Below are 18,675 nucleotides of genomic sequence, written 5' to 3'. Positions count from 1 at the left end.
ATTCCTCTGTTGATGTTTTGCTTGAAGAAAAACATTAATCCAAATCAATTGAAAATGGTTGACATTTTAAAAAAAGGTATCATTCCACCCTGAAATCAGGTCATTGATAAAAAAAAACGTCTGGTGCATCAAAGGACGAGGGAAAACATAAAATAAGAACAAAGAACTCAATCAGTGAAAAGTGCTCATGTGTGCGTCTAATACTTGGAATTCCTTACAATGACAGCAGCGAATTTACGTGATTGAGGTTACGTATCCAATCTCATCAGCTATAACAGGGAAAATTAGATAAATGACGCACAGGTATGATATCTAATCGGTCAGTCTTAATCAGCTGCTCTAATTTTTGAAGAATTTTTCAGCTGTTGTGAAAGGATGAAGGTGTTGTTGATTTTATGGACTGCACTGCTGCCGGTTGTCAAAGTGTTATCAGAATCATCAGAACCACCACCACCACTTTATCCGCAGGTTGTTTTGGCTGAATATGGAATTAACTACAATAAATCCCTGAATTCCAGCCTCGAGTGGGTTTTCCTCTACAGCAACAAAAATGTAAGAAAAGGCCACCATTCAATCGTCAAATCAATTCCCTCCTTTTAATAATCAATTATCTCTATAAAATTCATAATTAATTTAATTATCAGACGGGCAAGGCACTTCCGCAGTTTAAATAAAAAATAATAACAATCAAGCAATAAAAGTTGGGCTTATCGAATTTTCCGCGAAAATTTGGAGGGGAGATTTTAAAAAATTAAGAAATAAACATAATTGCAGAATAGTCAGGGGGCAAGGATCTACGTAGACAGTGAAGCTAGTGAAGATGAGCCTCTGCTTGTCGTTGTCAGACAGAAAAAGGGAATTCTTTCATGGCAGATTCCTCTCCTGGTGGAGAGGAAAAATGCAGAGCCCCTTGCCTTCTCCAAAACCAGCAGAACCTTGTGCTCAGCCAATTATTATAAAGTGGGAAGGAGTTATTTGGAGAATGAGGAGTTTATCACCGTCAGTATTTCAATTGAGAGCCAGTCGAAGATCGAGTTCAATCTCTTAGTTGTCGCAGAAACGGATTTCTATATTCGGTACTATTATAATTAATACTAATTGCCTCGGGTTAATTTTCTGCTGGTAGTTTTCTATCCATTTAATTGATCAATTTTGATATGGTCAAATCTTCAATCTCTTTCATGATTGTTTAAAAAATATAAATATATATTTCAGAATCTGTGCTTTCAGACCTGGAGAATCTCGAGATCTGGTGGTCTCACCGTCAGAGCCTCGATACTACGGCTATAACTTCTCGAACCAAGCAGAGAATAGCTCAGTGCTCGTGAAAATTAATTCCACCAGCGACACATGCATGACAGTCTCTATCCAGAATCCATCATGCCCAGTGTTCGACCTAGAAAGGAATATAGAGTTCTCAGGATATTGGCAGACAGTGAGTCAGCTGGGGGGTATAACAATTCCGCGGGATGCGTATCCCAACGGTTTCTTCATCGTCCTCGTGGTCAAGGGTGAGGATACAGACTGCACCCTGGAGATGGGATCGTCAGACCGGAGTAAATCAGTGACAATCAGCATCACCCCGAATATCACCTACAAGGACGGTGTCAAAGCAGCTACTATTGCTCTGGCTATAGGTTTGGCCTTCTGTATCTCCTATGTCATCGGAGTGCTGTCCCACAAGGTGAGAATACGTCGAAAACTCCAGCAGGAAGCTGTCCTGGACGTGGACGTGCCAGATCCCGAGATGTTGCCGAGTCCCTCAGCCCTTGAGGATCCTGGACCCAGCCAGTGGACGTCCGTCGACGATGGAGACTCCTCTCTTGACGAGGACGACATCGACATCCTCCAGGACGCATTATCGGATAAAGAGATTATTCGCACCAGACGAGTCCTCTCGGTGTCAGATTTAGCTAGAAAAGAGCCAAAAATACTTCGACACAAGTCTCGACTCTATCTTTATTACCTGGGGACAATTGCTGTGTTCTATGCACTTCCTGTTGTCCAGCTGATGGCCACCTACCAGAGGGTCATCCATGTCACTGGCAATCAGGACCTCTGCTACTTCAATTTTCTCTGTTCACATCCATTCTTTGGATTCTCTGATTTCAATCACGTATTTTCGAACTTTGGGTATGTTCTACTTGGATTGTTATTTATCTGGCTGACGTGGACCAGGGAACAGGGGGATCTTGCATTCGCCGAGAAGAAGAAGAGCTTTGGAATTCCTCAGCATTATGGATTGTTCTATGCCATGGGAACTGCTCTGATGATGGAGGGTGTTCTCTCTGCTTGTTATCATGTCTGTCCCAATCACAGTAATTTTCAATTTGACACGAGTTTCATGTACATAATAGCGGTGTTGTGCATGGTGAAAATATACCAGACAAGACATCCTGACATCAACGCTCGTGCCTCGGTGACATTTGGAGTGCTTGCACTGATAATATTCCTGGGGATGCTGGGGGTCCTGGACGGTTCATATTACTTCTGGATTATTTTTACCATAATTCATCTCGTTGTGTGCCTTGTCCTAACAGCCCAGATTTACTACATGGGCAGATGGAGACTCGACAGGGGAATGTTTCGTCGAATAATCAACACATTTAAACATGACGCACGATCAGGCATTACGAATATCATGAGACCGATGTACGGAGGAAGACTAATTCTCCTCGTCATAGCAAATTTTTGCAATGTCGCCCTAGCCGTCTTGGGGAATACGCATCGTGGAAAAGACTTTGCAACATTTCTACTGACAATTCTCATGTCCAATCTCCTGTTGTACACCTTCTTCTATATCGTGATGAAGCTCTGTCATGGGGAGAGAATTAAAAACCCAACGGTGTGTTACATAATTCTGTCCTTCATCACCTGGGGTTTTGCCCTCTACTTCTTCATCGAAAAATCCATCTCCTGGGCCCTCACACCGGCCCAATCTCGTCACTCAAATCGCCCCTGCGAATCACTACTCAATTTTTTCGATTACCATGATATCTGGCACTTCCTCTCTGCCCTCGCCATGTTCTTCTCCTTCATGGTTCTCCTGACCCTCGACGATGACCTCGAGGACACCCACAGGAGTCTCATACCCGTATTCTAATACTATTAGTTAATTTCTGGATAAACTTTCTACTGATTCATTTCTATTGAATGATTTTGTTCGTTGCAGAGATTTCTCCTGTAATTTCATCATTTTCAAAACGAAAAATCATATCCGCTTTTTCTGCAATTCTATAAATGATTTTATACAATCATTTCTTATTATTTTTTTGATAATAAATAAGGAGAAAAAGTGGGATTCAATACCCCGAAACTCTATTGTTAAATTACTGTTTTTTACTTTCACTAGAGTTTCTAGAAATATCTATTAGAAATTGAATAAAATATCTGTAAAGCTGCGAGTTGTTGTAATTTTAAGAAAAATAAATAAACAAAACGTGTGATATTTTAACAATATAATGATTCTTGTGTTTATTTGTCATGGCAGTGATTCCCTTATTCCATGATTACATAAATTCATTCGTTCTTAATATTAATTCTACCATATTAAACGTATGAAATTGTGCTCACAAACATAAATAAGCACCTAATTACGAAATCCATGAATTTCTCTCCTTAAAAATCCCCTCGAAAATCCAACGGAAATCACACTCGACTTACAATACATAAAAAACCTACTAAATATACAATTGTCTAAATAAATGGGGGTGACGCAATTGCAGAGGTCAAAATTCATTCCATATGTACACACTAACAACTATAACCAGGTACCCATTGCAGGTGTGAAATGAATTGTCTCGCAATCCAGACGGAATGTTAATTAAACATCAAAAGCCCCGATCAATTCCCAATGACGAATTAACCCGAGACCTCAAGGATGAAGAAATTTCACAAGAAATCCTAACGAATTCGTTAAAAAATTCAGTAGATGTTAAAATGAAAGCCATAAGTGTCTGATAAAATTATCATAAAGTTCCATATAAATTCAATTTTTTAACGAATTCGTTACGTTTTTCTATTAAATTTTTTCATCGATGCTGAATTACCATTAATCAACTTCCTGTGCAGCCTCTTCGGACTCAAGCTGGGTAAGTTTTTTGAGGAGCTCTGTCCTCTCAGAGGATTGAAGTCGTTGGACAATCTCGAGAGCAGCATCCAGTCGTACCTCAGGACAGACCTCAATAGCCTCCTTCACATGAGTAACAACTGCATCCCTTTTAACGCAATTAATATTCCTGGTAACAACACTATTTTCATTCTTCGTTTGCTCTATCAGCCAAGAGACAACAGTCTCGTCCTGATCCCACAGATAGGACTCAGTGGTGCCTTTATCCTCGACAAACCACCGCCTCAACATGGCATCGACCTGCCTGTAATCCAGATTAGGTTCAGTAGAAAGAAGATCCCTCTTAATCTCGTCCTCAAGGAGTCGTCTTCTGAGCCTCCAGTACAGGATTTTCCTGGATTTTTTCCAGGGGACGATGTCCTGAATAACATTTTTCTCGAGCATTCTCTCAGGCGTATCATGTAAATCCGAAAAATGCACAGCCACCTGGTGATACATGGGAAGAAGGAACTGCTCTCTCTGCTTGAGTTCAGCCTCGACAGAATTTTTTTCCTCCCCAGATAGCCCAGGATTGGCTAGTTTCTCCTTCAGCCCCTGAGTCACTGAGTCATTCCTGTGAATTGCCTTGATGATATCCTTCTTCCTGAATTTAATCTCAACAATTCCCTCAGGCTCCAAAACCCCTCCCCTGCTGGTGGGTTCAGCAAACATCTCGATGTACCTGGGATTAATCGTCGTATCAACAACAGCCCAGGCCCCTCCTCTGAGCTCACCATTCGGTGGAATATAAACAAAAACAGGTCTTGTGTACTCCCTCAATCCATCCACGATATACGCCCCAAACTTCATCACCTGTTCATACATATCCTTCATCCCACTAGAGAATCCCCTCCAATTGGCAAAAATCACTAGTGGCAGTTCCTCCCTGGAGAAGTCCTTGATAGCCTGAGCTGTCTTGTAAGCACTGTCAGGGAACCACACCTGTCCAGCCTGTGAAACCATCTTGGCCTCAGAATCGAGATTAGCCGGATCAGCAGGCAATTGGAATTCCACAGTCCTGGTCTCCACAGCTACAACACCACAGGGAATTCCTCCAAGCCTTGCCCTCCCAGTGACAACAGTCTGAGCCCAAGGTCTCATAATCTCCTCCCAACTGCCTCTATCGAAGAATCCAGACTCCCAGACATTTCCCTCAGGGGAGAACTTCCCCTCGAGCATAAACCTGGGATTATACGGTGTTTTGGTCGGTGTGTAGACAATTTCCCTGTCGATAGGATCAGCCGGAGGGATTATAGGAAGAGGTCCCCCTTTGAATGTTGGTACCATGCTGATCCACCTGAGGACAGTCTCCACTCCATCAAGATCTCTAGGTGCAGTGGCGTGGGAGACACCATTGTGATGCATAATAGATATTCCCCCCAGCTGATTATTACTGGCGTAAACCTCCCGCCCTAGGACAGCATTCAGTGCCCTGTACCCAGTGAGAATAATATCAGAGTTTTCGATCTGAATGACTCTCTGACCCAAACGCAAAAGATAGGATCCAATTCCAATAGCCCTGCACGTCGCCACTGAGATCGTCACGATGTCGTCGTACGCTCTGGATGTCTCCCCAGCAATCATTCCCGCGTACTTAAGATTCTCTACCCCCAGGCCATCATCAATACCAATGATATCAGTAATTTTGTACCTTGATTCCCCCTCATCCTCGATTAACGAGGCCTTAACAGTATTCAGGGATGCCAGACGAGCGTAATCATCAGGTGTCAGATAAATGTACTTGAATCCCTTGTCCGGGGCTGAGTTGTCCTCCCAGGCGACCCTGAAGAGCCCCTTGACCTCTTCAGCAAGTCCGATCCTCGCTCCAGAATTCGCAGAGAAGTAGATCCTAGGAATGGACAATTCTCTGGCCTTCTGCGACGCAAGGAAGAACACCAGATCCTCTCTGGGGCCAAAGGATCCTATGAGGTACGTCAGGTCGTTAGCTATGAGGATGACATCCCGTCCAGAGGGGCACTCTGGGGTGTAGAGTGTTAATTTCCAGGCAACCATTCCCACATCGTTCTCCCCAGGCAGTCGTTTCTGCTCCATGAGGACATCCCCATCGAGAACAAGTTCTACATAATCTATAACTGGATTTGGCATCGTTAGATTCTCCCCAGGTCTCTCCTCCAAATAACGAGTCCAGTACTTCTCAATCTGCTGCCTGAACATGTCAGGAAGATCGTAGATGTATGTAGTCCCTGCACTCTGTGCCTGGAACCTCTTCGCCTGGAGATAATCCTTCGTGAGATAGGGCGTAGATATTGGTAGTCCATGCATGGGACCAGGTCTCCACGTCTCTATATTACTCGAGCCATAAGACTCGAACTTGATGACGCCTGTCTTGGGATCAGTTGTCTCCGCATATAAATGTAGATCAATGCTGTATCCACTGTCATTGGAAATACAAAGACGAACGTTGTACGTTGGTTTTCCAGGTGCTGGCCTGATCGTCATTTTGATCTCAGCCTGACGAACTCGCAGCTTCCAGAGACGTGGTCCATACCTCAAAACCATACTCGTCACACTCTCCTCAATTCTCGCTGGATCCATGATGACAGTTGGCACGAAATTGAGGAAAATGTGATTGCAGTCTGTCCTCTTCGCCAGGGGATGAGAGAATGCTACTTCCAGCTCATCCATCGCCTCCAGGAGTACGCGTTCTCCCTCATTATGGAGATAATCAAAGCTTGCCTCCTTGGTGATGAGATCCGAGTGTCGCACGATCGATCGAATGAAGAACCTGTAGTCAGTCACTTGTTGGCCTTTAGCCACTTTAGCCTGTCCGAGATAAAGATGCATTTTCTGATTAGATGTGGGCAGCGCCTCGAGATCGTACGTTCTCATTCTCGTTAACTCCAGTTGAAAGGCTGTTCCTGGCTCCAAGTGTCTGTAGATCTTGTCCTCGACGAAGCCATCCCGATGACGATAAGTGAAGAACTTGGGGAACTGACGCCTTTGGAGAGCAGCGAATGTCACACGACGAATTCCTCGGGATATGAGTTCCTCCTTGTTAGTGAGACACCAGTCACCAAAGAGCCTGGACATCGTGGCGTCGTCCTGCTGGTTACCATTGTCCTGGACAGCAATGCTCAGGATGTGCACTGGCTCTCCTGGTTTCTCCCCTATTGTAGAATCCACTGCTCCTTGCTCTGCATGACTCAATGACACATTTATCGATGTACTGTGTCTAGACTCACTGACAGCTGCATCCACAGCCTCCAGGACTTTGGCAGAAACCGACGAAGGGGAGGAGAGATCCTCCAAAAGGTCCAGGACTTCATCTGAGTACTGACTGAACTCGTCGAGGCTGTGGAACGCTGCCATCGCTCCAGTTCTATAATTAACCAGAGACTGGTTCTGCCGATTTGGATGATTACTCGGTAGAAGAAACTGGAAGTATACCAGTGGAATTTCTCCAGATAATTCCAAATGCTGGAGACAGGTCAGCTCATAACTGATGTATGCCCTTCTAACGTAGACCTCCAAGGCTGCATTGCAAACAGCTCGATTTGTGTGATAAAAGAAATCATGAAGAATATCGAAAATTGATGTCTCTGAGAGAATGAGTTTCTGGAGGTTCTCAGGGTGGAAATCGTGGCCGTACATGTCCACTGCAGACAGGAATATCGACTCCATTTGATTGTGACGAAGTTCATAGGCAGGCTGATGAGCTGCTATGAGAACCTGGCGAGCTCTCAGGGCCACTCTGCTGTGCTCTGAACGATTGAGATTTGTCAGTTCCGTTAGAGTGCTGGATAGCTCGTCAGTCAGGCCTGGTTCGTTCGCCCACAGGTGATCAATCAGCATCGTCACCAGAATATTCTTCTTGGTGACATGATTATGACTGAATATAGTATTAGTAACCATCGTCATGTCGTCTTTATACTTTGCAATCAGAGCAGATACGCATTTATCGTAATGCCCCTGTTGAAATTGACTCTCCACCGTGTAGTACTGCCTCAGCAGCTCGTGAACAGCTGTCTTCATTCTTCCTCTGATACCATTCCTGTACCTCTGCACCAGCTGAACGATAGCCTGAGTCGTCAGGAAGAAGACATCTCTCTCTGCCCTCTTGGATAATGTAGCTGCGTGGACATCGATGACAGCTGCTATCTGCTGTGATGGAAACTGGGCAAGGACAGACGTTATATTTCTTTCGTAAAGTGTCATCATCTTCCTGATTTTCTTTTCAACTGATATCGGTATTCTTCCGGATATTGTCGAGATGACCTCCTGCAGCTCGAGAAGGGGAAGGCTGGGATCCCTCAGAGAGCTCATAAATTTCTCGATCAACTCGCGGAGTCGAGGTAAATGGTAAGGATCAGGGAGACAATATCCCCCCAGGGTATTCTCCAGAGCTGTTCTGTACTTGGCATGGAGGAGATTGAGTTTCTCAGGGACTGCTGGAACAGTTGGTGGTGGGAATTGTCCGGTGTACTCCTGGGCCTTTGTGACAAGAGAGGGATCGTCCAACTCCAGGTGAGCAATGAGAGTTCCAGCCTCGAGGACAGCCCCAGGTCGCTTAACGTAGAAAACAGATCCGGATTCGCCCGCTGTTACTGTCATCACCATCTTCATAACTTCGATCTCAGCGTAGGCCTGACCTGCGTCAATGTGTCCTCCATCTTCAACCAGAAAATTAATGAGTTTTCCTGTAGACGGGGCACGAAGCAGCGAGGGGTCATTGTCTTTCTCAAATATACAGGTCTGATTTCCAATGACAATTCTGTAACTATCGACCTCTTCCCTCATGTAAGTCGTGAAGCTAGAGCCGTCGAGAGAGAGAAGAAGACCTCCATCAGACAGTCGATGGAGCTCCACTTCCTTATAAGACCCATTCATCACCAGGAAGTAGCTGTTGGGGCCACACTTGGTCGTCTGTATCCTGTATTTCCATCCATCATTAATTAACTCCACATCACAGACATTATTGAGGTCATTGCTCGCCTGAATCTGTCCTCTTTCCAATCCCGTTTGAAACCCAGTGAATGCTGCAGTGATGGTGCGATCAGCGATATGAAGTGCTCCACATGTTACAGCAAGAAGTACATCAGGTTTGTCACTTCGAACTCGTTCAGCAATCAGAGCATCCAGCCACGCAGTGTCTATACTGTTTATCTGAAAAGACTCAGTCTCTAAAAGAGTGATCAGGTACTCTACAGTTGTTCTAAAGTCACCCCTGATGCTGAGTTCCTTGAGAGCAATCACCAGATTCTCCCTTGCCATATTTCTATCCTCCCCCCACGAAAAACAGTGACCGAACTGGGAGTCTGCGAACTCGTGTAGTCCCCCAGAGGCCCCCACCGAGAAATATCCCCAGACATTCTTCGATGATCTGAAATTCAACTCCTGAACAGTTCCTGATGAGGGTTTGAAGCCTTCATCGGGATTCTCACTGGTGATTCTGGCAGCTATGACGTGTCCCCAAGGCTGGGGCTTGTGCCTGGGCTGATCGAAGTCGATGGTCGAGTCTCCCCAGGGGCTCTCCCCGTACAGCAGACGAATGTCCTTGATGTGATGTAGTGGCAGTCCCATGGCAATCTGCAACTGTGCAGCTGGCAGATTAACATCGGATACCATCTCTGTGCAGGGATGCTCCACCTGGAGACGAGGATTGAGCTCCAGGAAGTAGTAGCGACCAGATGTATCATAGAGATACTCAACCGTGCCAGCACTAACGTATCCCACCATTTTTGCAAGTCTCACAGCGGCCTTCTCCATCTCCTCGAAGATCTCGGATTTTGCTATGACAGCTGGCGCCTCCTCGATGATTTTCTGATGCCGCCGCTGGATCGAGCAGTCCCTACCAAACAGAGAAATAGCATTTCCATAGTTGTCTGCCAGGAGTTGAACCTCCAGATGACGAGCGCACTTTGCTAACTTCATTATGAAGATCGGTGATCCTGGTACTTCAGCCTGAACCTGACGAAAGAGTGTCGGAAGTTCCTCTGCGTTCTCCACCTTTCGAATTCCCTTTCCACCGCCACCTTCACTAGCTTTTACCATCACTGGAAAGCCTATTTTCTTCACTGCTGCCAGACACTCCTCCACTGAGGAAACACAGCCCTTCCTGAAGAGCTCCGATGATATTTTTATTTTTTTTCCGCTGTACTGGGCCTTCAACTCTGATCCTGACCAGGGAAGGGTGGGAACCTCTGCTGTTTGGGCAACGATGCTGGAGGCTATCTTGTCACCTAGTGCCCACATCGCACGCTCCGATGGCCCGATGAAGGAGATGTTGTTCTTGTGGAGGAGCTCTGGTAGCTTTGGATTCTCAGATGCGTGACCCCAACCTGCCCACACAGCCTGCACCTGAGTTCGCAGGGCAATATCCACAATCAGCTCGACGTTCGCGTAGTTGTTGTTATTTGTACCCCCTGGAACTGGAACGTACTGGTCTGCCATTTTTATGTACTCGGCATTCGCCTTCAGGTCCTCTGGTGTCACCATCACCACGAAACGAACTGCTCTCTCGTTCTTGAACATCTCGTATGACCAACGGCGAATAGAACGCATGCATTTCACCGCTGCTATTCCGTTGTTGGCGATCAAGACCTAGAGAATTCATAACGTTCAGGGAAATCGAGACCAAAATATTATGACAATAAATAAATCCAGTAATTACTTGTTAATTTGAAGTAGAGACAAGATTTGTAGGGATCGATCGAATTTGGATACTCGATTTAGAGATTTTTAATCGCGATAAATCAATTGAAACTTTTTAACTGTTAATCGAGAAAAATGAAGAAGAATTGAGAAAAATTGAGAAAAATTTAGAAAAATGAATTATTTTTTATCAAGGCGAAACAGCTAATTATTTAGTTTCCTTCAGACACGCTTTTTTAAATATTTTTTACTGGATGTATTGATGAATGCCAATCCTTTTACCTTGCGTCACGGGGTCAAAGTGTTGACGTTTAAAATGAAAAAACGGAAGAAACCGGTTTTTATTTACCTTATTAATGACTTTAGTGCCATTGAATCGGTGAACGAATTCCTCGGGTGTTGCTACAGTGAAGTCCTTCTCCTGTCCTGGACTCTGGGCCTGAATCATCACTGTACCCTGAGACATGCTGGGCCTGTTGTAATACCAAAAATCACAAACGCTTTTATTTTCCGTGAAAAATGTCATTACAATTACGTAAATATTAAGACTCCGCTATTTCTCGTAGATTCAGAGGAATTCCTGAAAAACTACGCTTTTATTTAAGAATTTGCGGAGATTTTAACGCTCGGACGAATGAGTTTTTTTGGTTCATTTAAATCAAAGAAATGTCTGGATTTTCTTCTGGAGCGCTGGAAGAAAGGCTGGAATTATTGATGAAATGAAAATATTGAGTGAATATTAGTGAATAAGCCGGAGTCACGCCTTTCTCGGATATTTCCTTTTTCCTGTAAACTACGACAATTGTCATACCTGAGGTCCGATGACGCCATTAGATAAGTTCATCAATAGAAAGAGTGAAAATCCTATAACAATCGCTGAATAACAGCGAAGTACGTGCTCGTAACAGCGAAGGCACTCGACGATTTCGTTTTCACTTTGTCATCGATAAAATCATGAAAGAACGTTTTATTTTTTATCACACGTGCACGTAATTCGAGAAAGGTATTCTGGTCTGGATGAAATTCTGAGTTTCAGTGGTAATTTAGGAGTTCGAGAACCCAATGAACTACTCCCGGGACAGCCATCGAGAATAATCGGTTGTGAAATAGTAATCCCCAATTTTAATTATCCCTTCTCATTCTGTTTTGATTGTCAGGTACGTAAACAGTTCAGTTGGAATTTCTTGAATCTCCAGCAACAATTGCACTCGATAAATTAATTCCACGATTTTTCCAAAAATTTCGTAATTGATTTTAATTACTTCAATTAATTTCTAAGACCAAGCATAAAATATCTGCATAAAATTCGCATTTCAATTCGTCTCAACTTTTTTTCTTAGTGTAAAAATTATTGAATTTTGAAATGGCAGAAAAATGCAAATGAATAGAATTTTTTTTTAATGATTATAATATTAAAACCTTGATATTTATCGAATTAACTACAAAAAACACTTCTACCACTTCATTATTGAATTTTCAAATGGTGGGCGGAGAAAAAATTCTCAGATCGCGATTTAGGGAAATGTCCAGTAAAAATAACAAGTGTTGGTGAAAAATGCTCACGAATATTGCAATTTGACCAATTGTGATTTTTCGGATAAAAATTTAAATGACGATTTTTTCGAATCGAATAAAAACGATTTACGTAAGGCCTGAGGTCTCAGATCGCTGATGACTCTTAGGTACAGCCAGATGATCCTCCGTGGAGACACTTCCCTCGGAGCTTCTCGATGGTCCTGCAAGAAGATTATCAGAGCTCTTCCAGATTGGATCCTTCTCATCGTTCTGGGCCAGAACGAATCTCTTCATCCGCTTCATGGTACTGTCCAGCATCTCTCTGATTGTCCACGCAATTTTCACGACTTGCCTCGCAATCCGACAATGGAATCCCCGATCTTCCTCGAGGGAAAATAAAGAGGCGACTGACTAAATCCTCATGATTTAGCAGTAGCTATCAGTATTTTTGCATGCATTGCGTACAAAAATAGCCCGAAAATGCACCGAAAAATATCTTTTTTTTTATTGTCTAGTCAATTTTTTTTACGCGTATTTACAATGATTTTTGGGCATTTTATATATTCTTCAGGTCATACTTATCGACATTTTGTCTTGAGATATGGCACAAGTTTTTTAAGTCTCTTGATCGAGCCCGCACTCCTCGCAAGATCAGCAATTACTGACTTGACAACCTGTTCAGGTGCCTCGTACTTTCTCAATGTCCAAAGGAAATATCCCCTCTACATTTTGACAGCCATTGCTTCCAGACACCGAGGGGACGTGGATAATGCATAGGTAAAAAATTCCCAGCATTTTTGGATATTCTAGCGCCTCGATTTTGACTTTTCAATTCATCACTGGTTTCTCTCATTTAAAAAACAAATCAAATTATTACAATTCTCTTCTAGTTTAGTTCTTTGAAATCCCGAAAATTGAATGGAATTGAATGGAATAAAAATTGAATTTTACCATCAATTTTCCCTTGAAAAATCTCGATTTTTGAATTTTGTAATAAATAAGTTTATTACAAAATAGGAATAAATGCCTGGTAATTGATAAATTTTTAATTATTATAGTGCAGCTTTTTAAAAAATTATCTATGCTCATTAAAAATGGGTGCTGCAGGTTTTTTGTTAATGTAAAGTGCCAGTTTTAAATATTTGTTTGTGTTTCTGTGGGATAAACAATTTTTTGAAGGTCAGGGCTGAGGCCGAGCAGGAGATTTAATCCATCCCCACATCATCTCTTGGAGATGGGCCCATGCCACCTGACTATCACTCAACCAATCATCAGAGCTTCACCACTTCCCACTACTATTCAACTACTTTGTAGAGAACACGTGATCAATTCTCTCAATTACCATGTGCGTAAATAAAAAATATCATGCTATCGTGCGCAAGGTCTTGTTATCGTAAACTCGTGGGAATTAAATTATTTTGATTATTTTTAGAATAAAAATGGTAATACAATCCGAAGAAGGAATAATCCGACAGCGAAGTCTTAATTTGAATTTATATTGTAGAATAATTAATTAATTGAAATTCATTTCTGTGGAGTAATTGAGGTGAAATTAACAGATGCATTAATTGAAAAAAATTCCGATTATGAGTTTTGAATTTGGAAATTCTCTGGAAATTCAGGAGGAAAATTGGTGTTTCAAGATTTTTGTCTTTAATTTATTTTCGCAGTTTCTTCGGGGCTCGAGGCAAAATGCTGATTGTTAACTCTCGTAAATATTCATTCATTACGAGACCGTTGAAAGTTCGAGTTGGAAGTACGCGTTGAAGTAATCGTTAACGACAAATCTAGTGAATGCGGGCTAAGGATGCATTAATTTACTGGACTAGAGTATAAAGAATGAAACCGTCCACTTAAAATTAATTCTGTCCTCAAAAATAAAAGAACTTTTGTTGATTTTCCATAAGGTTTCCCAAATAACTAAGACAACGAATTTTTACCGGAAATATTCCCTGACAATCAATCGACTACACCCGAATGACTGAATGAATTCATTAAACACGTCGTGACGTCGATTGCCTCGAAATATTCAACAAAAAATATTTCCACATTAAACCGAACGGATTCTCGTCCTTCTGATAAATTCATACCGTTAATCTTATTCGCAGAGAAATAAATAAATAACCAAGAGAAGAAAAATTAAGAAAATTCGTGCTATCTCTGAAATTTGAAATTGAAAAAGGTGATAGATCGTAATTTTACCAGCCGAAACAATTGTTTAAACAAAAATCGATAAATCAATTGAATTTAAATGAATGAGATAAAAAAATGATTTAATTTCCCGGATAAGAATTTCCCTATTTAGCTTCGAATCGATGACGAACGAAATAATAACGACATACATCGATTCACATGCTCCAAAAATAGTATTTTCCAGTTTTTTTAGTCGCAATGAATGGACATAGCAGAAAAAAATATATAATTTAAATTTCAACGATTGGTAATGCTTCGATTAAGAAGCAAAAAGGGGGAAAAACAAATAGAATTCACCTGAGCCTTTTACGTCGCTCAACCAGCCCTGGCAAAATAGGTTGGTGTGCTGTTCCATCATTTCCAACACTAGGAAAAATGTCCTCAGTCTCTAACTCCTCTGAAGGATCAGGTTCTCCAACGACAAAACTCACTGGTGTCTCAGCCATTGTCTTCACTAGATCACTTGTCTCAAGGCCACTCTCGGTTGGGCTAACTTCCTTACACAAACGTGTACCTTTGAAAATTCAAAATAGTAGTTTCTTTGGAATTCGTAGTTAAATCTCCAAGGGATGTAGGAGTAGTAATGCTAGGTTGATTAGAGACCCCAGGATTGAAGAAGCATTAATCCATTATTTCTTTCTCCTCATTGCGCGTCATTTGTGCTATTACATCACTTTATTATCTTTTAAATGACCGTGATACATAAACGGTCAGAAATCAATGTTATCGGAAAATGGAAATAAGAATTTAACGAAAAATGATAAATCACTGCGTACTTCATTGCCATTGGCTTTTTATTATCTTCTTTTTATTTTATACGGAAATTTCACTACAAATTAAACAGATTATAAAATAATCATGTTTTATAATATGTTTAATTCCTTGATTTATTAACTCATTATCTGAACGAATTTGGTAATTAAAACCGCATTCAAAAGTAGTTAATCGATTTACTAGCTAATAAGCTACTTCAGAAATTTTTGCGAATATCTCCGGATCTAAGGGAGATACCGAAATTCTTATGATGACCTTTTTTGTAGCTCGCATTATTTTCTAAAGAAAAGAGCTTCACAAGAAGTTCGCTATTTCCCTTAGATTCCGAGATATGTCTTAAAAATGGGGAAATTCGAATTGTATCTCTTTTTGCCATTTTAATTAAATGAATTTCAATTAAAATTAATTGAATTCATGCTCCAGCCTCAACTTACCCCAAAAATAATAAGAAAAAAAATTCTTCAAACCACCAAAAACCATACGAAGGCGATTTTCACGTCTTCGTGGGTAATCGAGGTTGAAAATAAGATCAAGCACTCGAATTATCCAAAAAACAGCGCCGACAATAAAGAAGTGCACGAATAAACCTTGAAAACAAATATTCCAAATGTTGTTAATTATCCACGACTCCAGTTTTTATTCACAGCTCGAAAGGGCGATCAGTTGAGATTCGGCGTGAGAATACCAATTGTTAAATCGAGGAATTCTTGCAGCATGCTCCATGCAACAGTTTAAATCTTTGATGATCACCACCCAGTGGAAAATTATTATTTGTTATTGTTTAAGATTAATTCCTCGGCGATTGCTCTCCATTTTCACCCGGAATCCGATGAGATGCGGCTTTTTCCCCTTTTCTAGTACTTTTTTTTAGTGTTAGAAAAAAAAACGTACAACAGTCGTCCAGCGATCACAACTGACTGTCAGACTTTGATATTCTTGGGGAATGATAAACGGAAAATGGTTCAGAGGTCGACGTGTGCTTCAAGTAACTTGTGTCGGATTCGCCTTTGCAGTCGCGCGATCGCATTTTCACTGTTAACACGTGTTGTTATCAGAGATGGCATCAACTGACGTCGAACTTTGGAATTATTTTTATCTATCTATTATAGAACTGGGGAGATTAAAATCTCGGTGATTACAATTTCGTAGTAAATTCCATAAAGTACTGTTTTTTTTTATATTGGAAAATGTCGATATCTTTTTGTTAGACCGAAGAATTCAGGTGAAAATTCCTAGACCGCGTGATTCACTAGTTATTCATTTACATTAGCGACTTTTTTTTCATTAGGAAATTTAAATGTTGATCATTTCAGTGGAATTATTAAATTACTACAGCCACTCAGCATCAACTATTATTCATAAATTTCAATAGAATTCAATGAAATTATCTCTTGATTCTCGATATCGACTTTAAATTAAATATTAGAACTTTGAATTTAAATTTTAATTAAATGAACATTTTCCTGAAGAAAAACGGAAAAAGAAGGAATTAATTGATTAATTAATGAATAAACATTGTCCAACAAATAATTCAAGAGTATTGACGAATTTGTTTATAAATCAATATCAGTATTTTATGTAATATATATCCACTATCCATACATAATATATTCGAGATGTGTGGATTAAATTACACAGGGAAAGTCTAGATTCAAGTGTTATTTAGTCTTTTAGGAAAATCGTTGAAGGATCTACTAATCATCTCCAACAATTTCACAATGAGATATCGTTGGAGGTCCAATTATTTTGAAATATAAATAGGGTAGAGTGATAGAGACAACTCGAATGAATGAAAACACGAGTCCAGGGATTGGTGGAGTGTTGTGTCAGGCGATGGGAGAATCGCCTCCCATTGGTTCAGAGCTGTCAAATTTGTTTCTAAGGAGCACATGCCTCTCATACTATGCGCGTGGCACGTAAAAACGTTCTTTCAAAGATAATCAATCAATGACTTTATGAGTGAGTTAGTAGTTACCGGAAAAATCAGTAGCACTCACCGATGATGAATTCTTCGCTGCTGTTTACGTCCACCTCCCTCGAGGTTGGAATCCAATTTCTCACCGTCACCTGCCATTTGAATTATCTATGTCTAAACAATTATTCGATTGTCTAAAAATACGATTCAACTTTATTTAGGTTTTTTTTTGTCGCAGGTTTAGGCACTCGTTTCAGGGACTTTTACGGGATTATTACGAGGTGATGGTTGATATCTCGCGGTTATCGATATCATCGATAATACCGGCTACACTTGGCACTGGGTTTTCACGTTTCCATGGAGTGATATTTTCCATTTGTCAGGGTTTACTCACACGTGTGTACATGTGGCCCAAAAGGGACTTCTGATAATGTAGAGATCGACTCTTTTCTTCGATTAATCGATGGAAGTCATTTTTTAGAAGGAATCGATAGTTTTCATTCTGATTATCGGCTCTCGACTGATCGACTTTTTTTCAAATCAAATTTTTTTTTTTCACAGAAAAATAAATATCTTGCTTTTGCACGTCAATTATTCACTAATCGGTTATTAAAAATCGAGGTTAATCGGGCAATAAAAAAAAAAATTCTCACCCAAATCCCATTTTTTCAGTAATGATGAATTTCGAGTGCCACAATCGATTATTCGACAAGTGATTATCCGATAGGTCGACCAGTTAACAATCGATTGTTTATTGTTGGGTTTCCACATATCCACGGAGTATCTGCTCCAAAGAGTTGCTGAGTTGACTAACGAGGAGATACCCCAGCGTTGCGTGTGGCGCCCTCCCTCTTCTGGGGTCGGCTATGATGCCGCTGGGGTCACTCAAACCCCCAGAACTGAGCCTCTACTTTGGTCAATCCTCTTTGAATTTCAAATATTCCTGTTTTTTTTTTTTTTTCAATTTCCCAGGAATCAAAAATCCACATTTTTTCCTGAGATTTTTTTCGGTGTACCTGTGGATTGAATTTTACTAAATTTAAATCTTTTAATTTATTTTTAAAATATAATTATATAAATTTTTTAAAAAAAATTAAACATCTTGTTAATTTATTAAATTTAAATTCGCCTCCCCATTGTCTTCGCTATCTTTTTCTTGACGTCGAGGATAAGCCAAATCCATTAATTTAGTAACAAAAATAGATACATTTAGTACATCATTTAGTACTTACCTTTTTGGGCGTAGATATAAAATACGACATAAATTTAAGGCCCGGATGGATTATTTGGGGAAGATTATTTACTCCGAAATTTGGACTCCTAGTTACTCCGGAAATTAATAGTTTTTTCCAATAATTGTTAGCTAGCGTCGTAGCGGTTGTCAACAACTAGAGCGCTAGCTAACAATTATCGGAAAAATCGATTAATTGATGGACTAATTAGGAGTGCCAATTTTGGAGTAAATCATCTTTTCCAGACAATCCAACCAGGCTTTAATTCCAATTTCAAAATGCGGCACTCCAGCGTAGTCAATCACTTGTTTATACACGCACTCGCG

The 18,675-nt window shown here is 40.9% G+C and overlaps 2 protein-coding genes across 7 annotated transcripts; one reads left to right on the top strand and one right to left on the bottom strand.

The window, feature by feature from the left end:
• Positions 1-213: 213 nt before the first annotated feature.
• LOC105268741 (SID1 transmembrane family member 1-like) lies at positions 214-3,554 on the top strand. The gene is made up of 4 exons (XM_011308549.1): positions 214-303; positions 363-552; positions 775-1,076; positions 1,231-3,554. Exons 1-4 carry the CDS (start codon positions 293-295, stop codon positions 3,101-3,103), a joined length of 2,376 nt encoding a protein of 791 aa, XP_011306851.1. The 5' UTR covers positions 214-292; the 3' UTR covers positions 3,104-3,554.
• ACC (acetyl-CoA carboxylase) lies at positions 3,447-17,515 on the bottom strand. 6 transcript variants are annotated; one of them, XM_011308550.1, is made up of 5 exons: positions 15,888-16,163; positions 15,637-15,789; positions 14,726-14,942; positions 11,070-11,193; positions 3,447-10,669 (listed from the first exon to the last, which is right to left on the bottom strand). In XM_011308550.1, the coding sequence occupies exons 1-5, from the start codon at positions 15,916-15,918 to the stop codon at positions 4,052-4,054; spliced, it is 7,143 nt and encodes a 2,380-aa protein (XP_011306852.1). In that variant the 5' UTR covers positions 15,919-16,163; the 3' UTR covers positions 3,447-4,051. The 6 variants fall into 6 exon arrangements, with proteins under 6 accessions (XP_011306852.1, XP_011306854.1, XP_011306855.1 ...); XM_011308552.1 differs by lacking the exons at positions 15,637-15,789; positions 15,888-16,163 and adding an exon at positions 17,200-17,280; XM_011308553.1 differs by lacking the exon at positions 15,637-15,789 and having other exon boundaries at positions 16,094-16,160.
• Between the last annotated feature and the right edge of the window lie 1,160 nt (positions 17,516-18,675).

The sequence above is a fragment of the Fopius arisanus genome, unplaced genomic scaffold (assembly GCF_000806365.1).
Source record: "Fopius arisanus strain USDA-PBARC FA_bdor unplaced genomic scaffold, ASM80636v1 scaffold00060, whole genome shotgun sequence".
In the NCBI taxonomy this organism is placed as follows: domain Eukaryota; kingdom Metazoa; phylum Arthropoda; class Insecta; order Hymenoptera; family Braconidae; genus Fopius; species Fopius arisanus.
This window is presented reverse-complemented; position numbering and strand designations above follow the sequence as displayed.

Coding starts and splice junctions, on each gene's coding strand:
- LOC105268741 (XM_011308549.1), top strand. Junction 553..774: donor TCCTCTACAGCAACAAAAAT/GTAAGAAAAGGC, acceptor ACATAATTGCAG/AATAGTCAGGGGGCAAGGAT. Junction 1,077..1,230: donor GAAACGGATTTCTATATTCG/GTACTATTATAA, acceptor CTGTGCTTTCAG/ACCTGGAGAATCTCGAGATC.
- ACC (XM_011308550.1), bottom strand. CDS start 15,918: ATGCTGCAAGAATTCCTCGATTTAACAATTG. Junction 11,194..14,725: donor GAGCGACGTAAAAGGCTCAG/GTGAATTCTATT, acceptor GTATTACAACAG/GCCCAGCATGTCTCAGGGTA. Junction 10,670..11,069: donor GCACTAAAGTCATTAATAAG/GTAAATAAAAAC, acceptor TGAATTCTCTAG/GTCTTGATCGCCAACAACGG.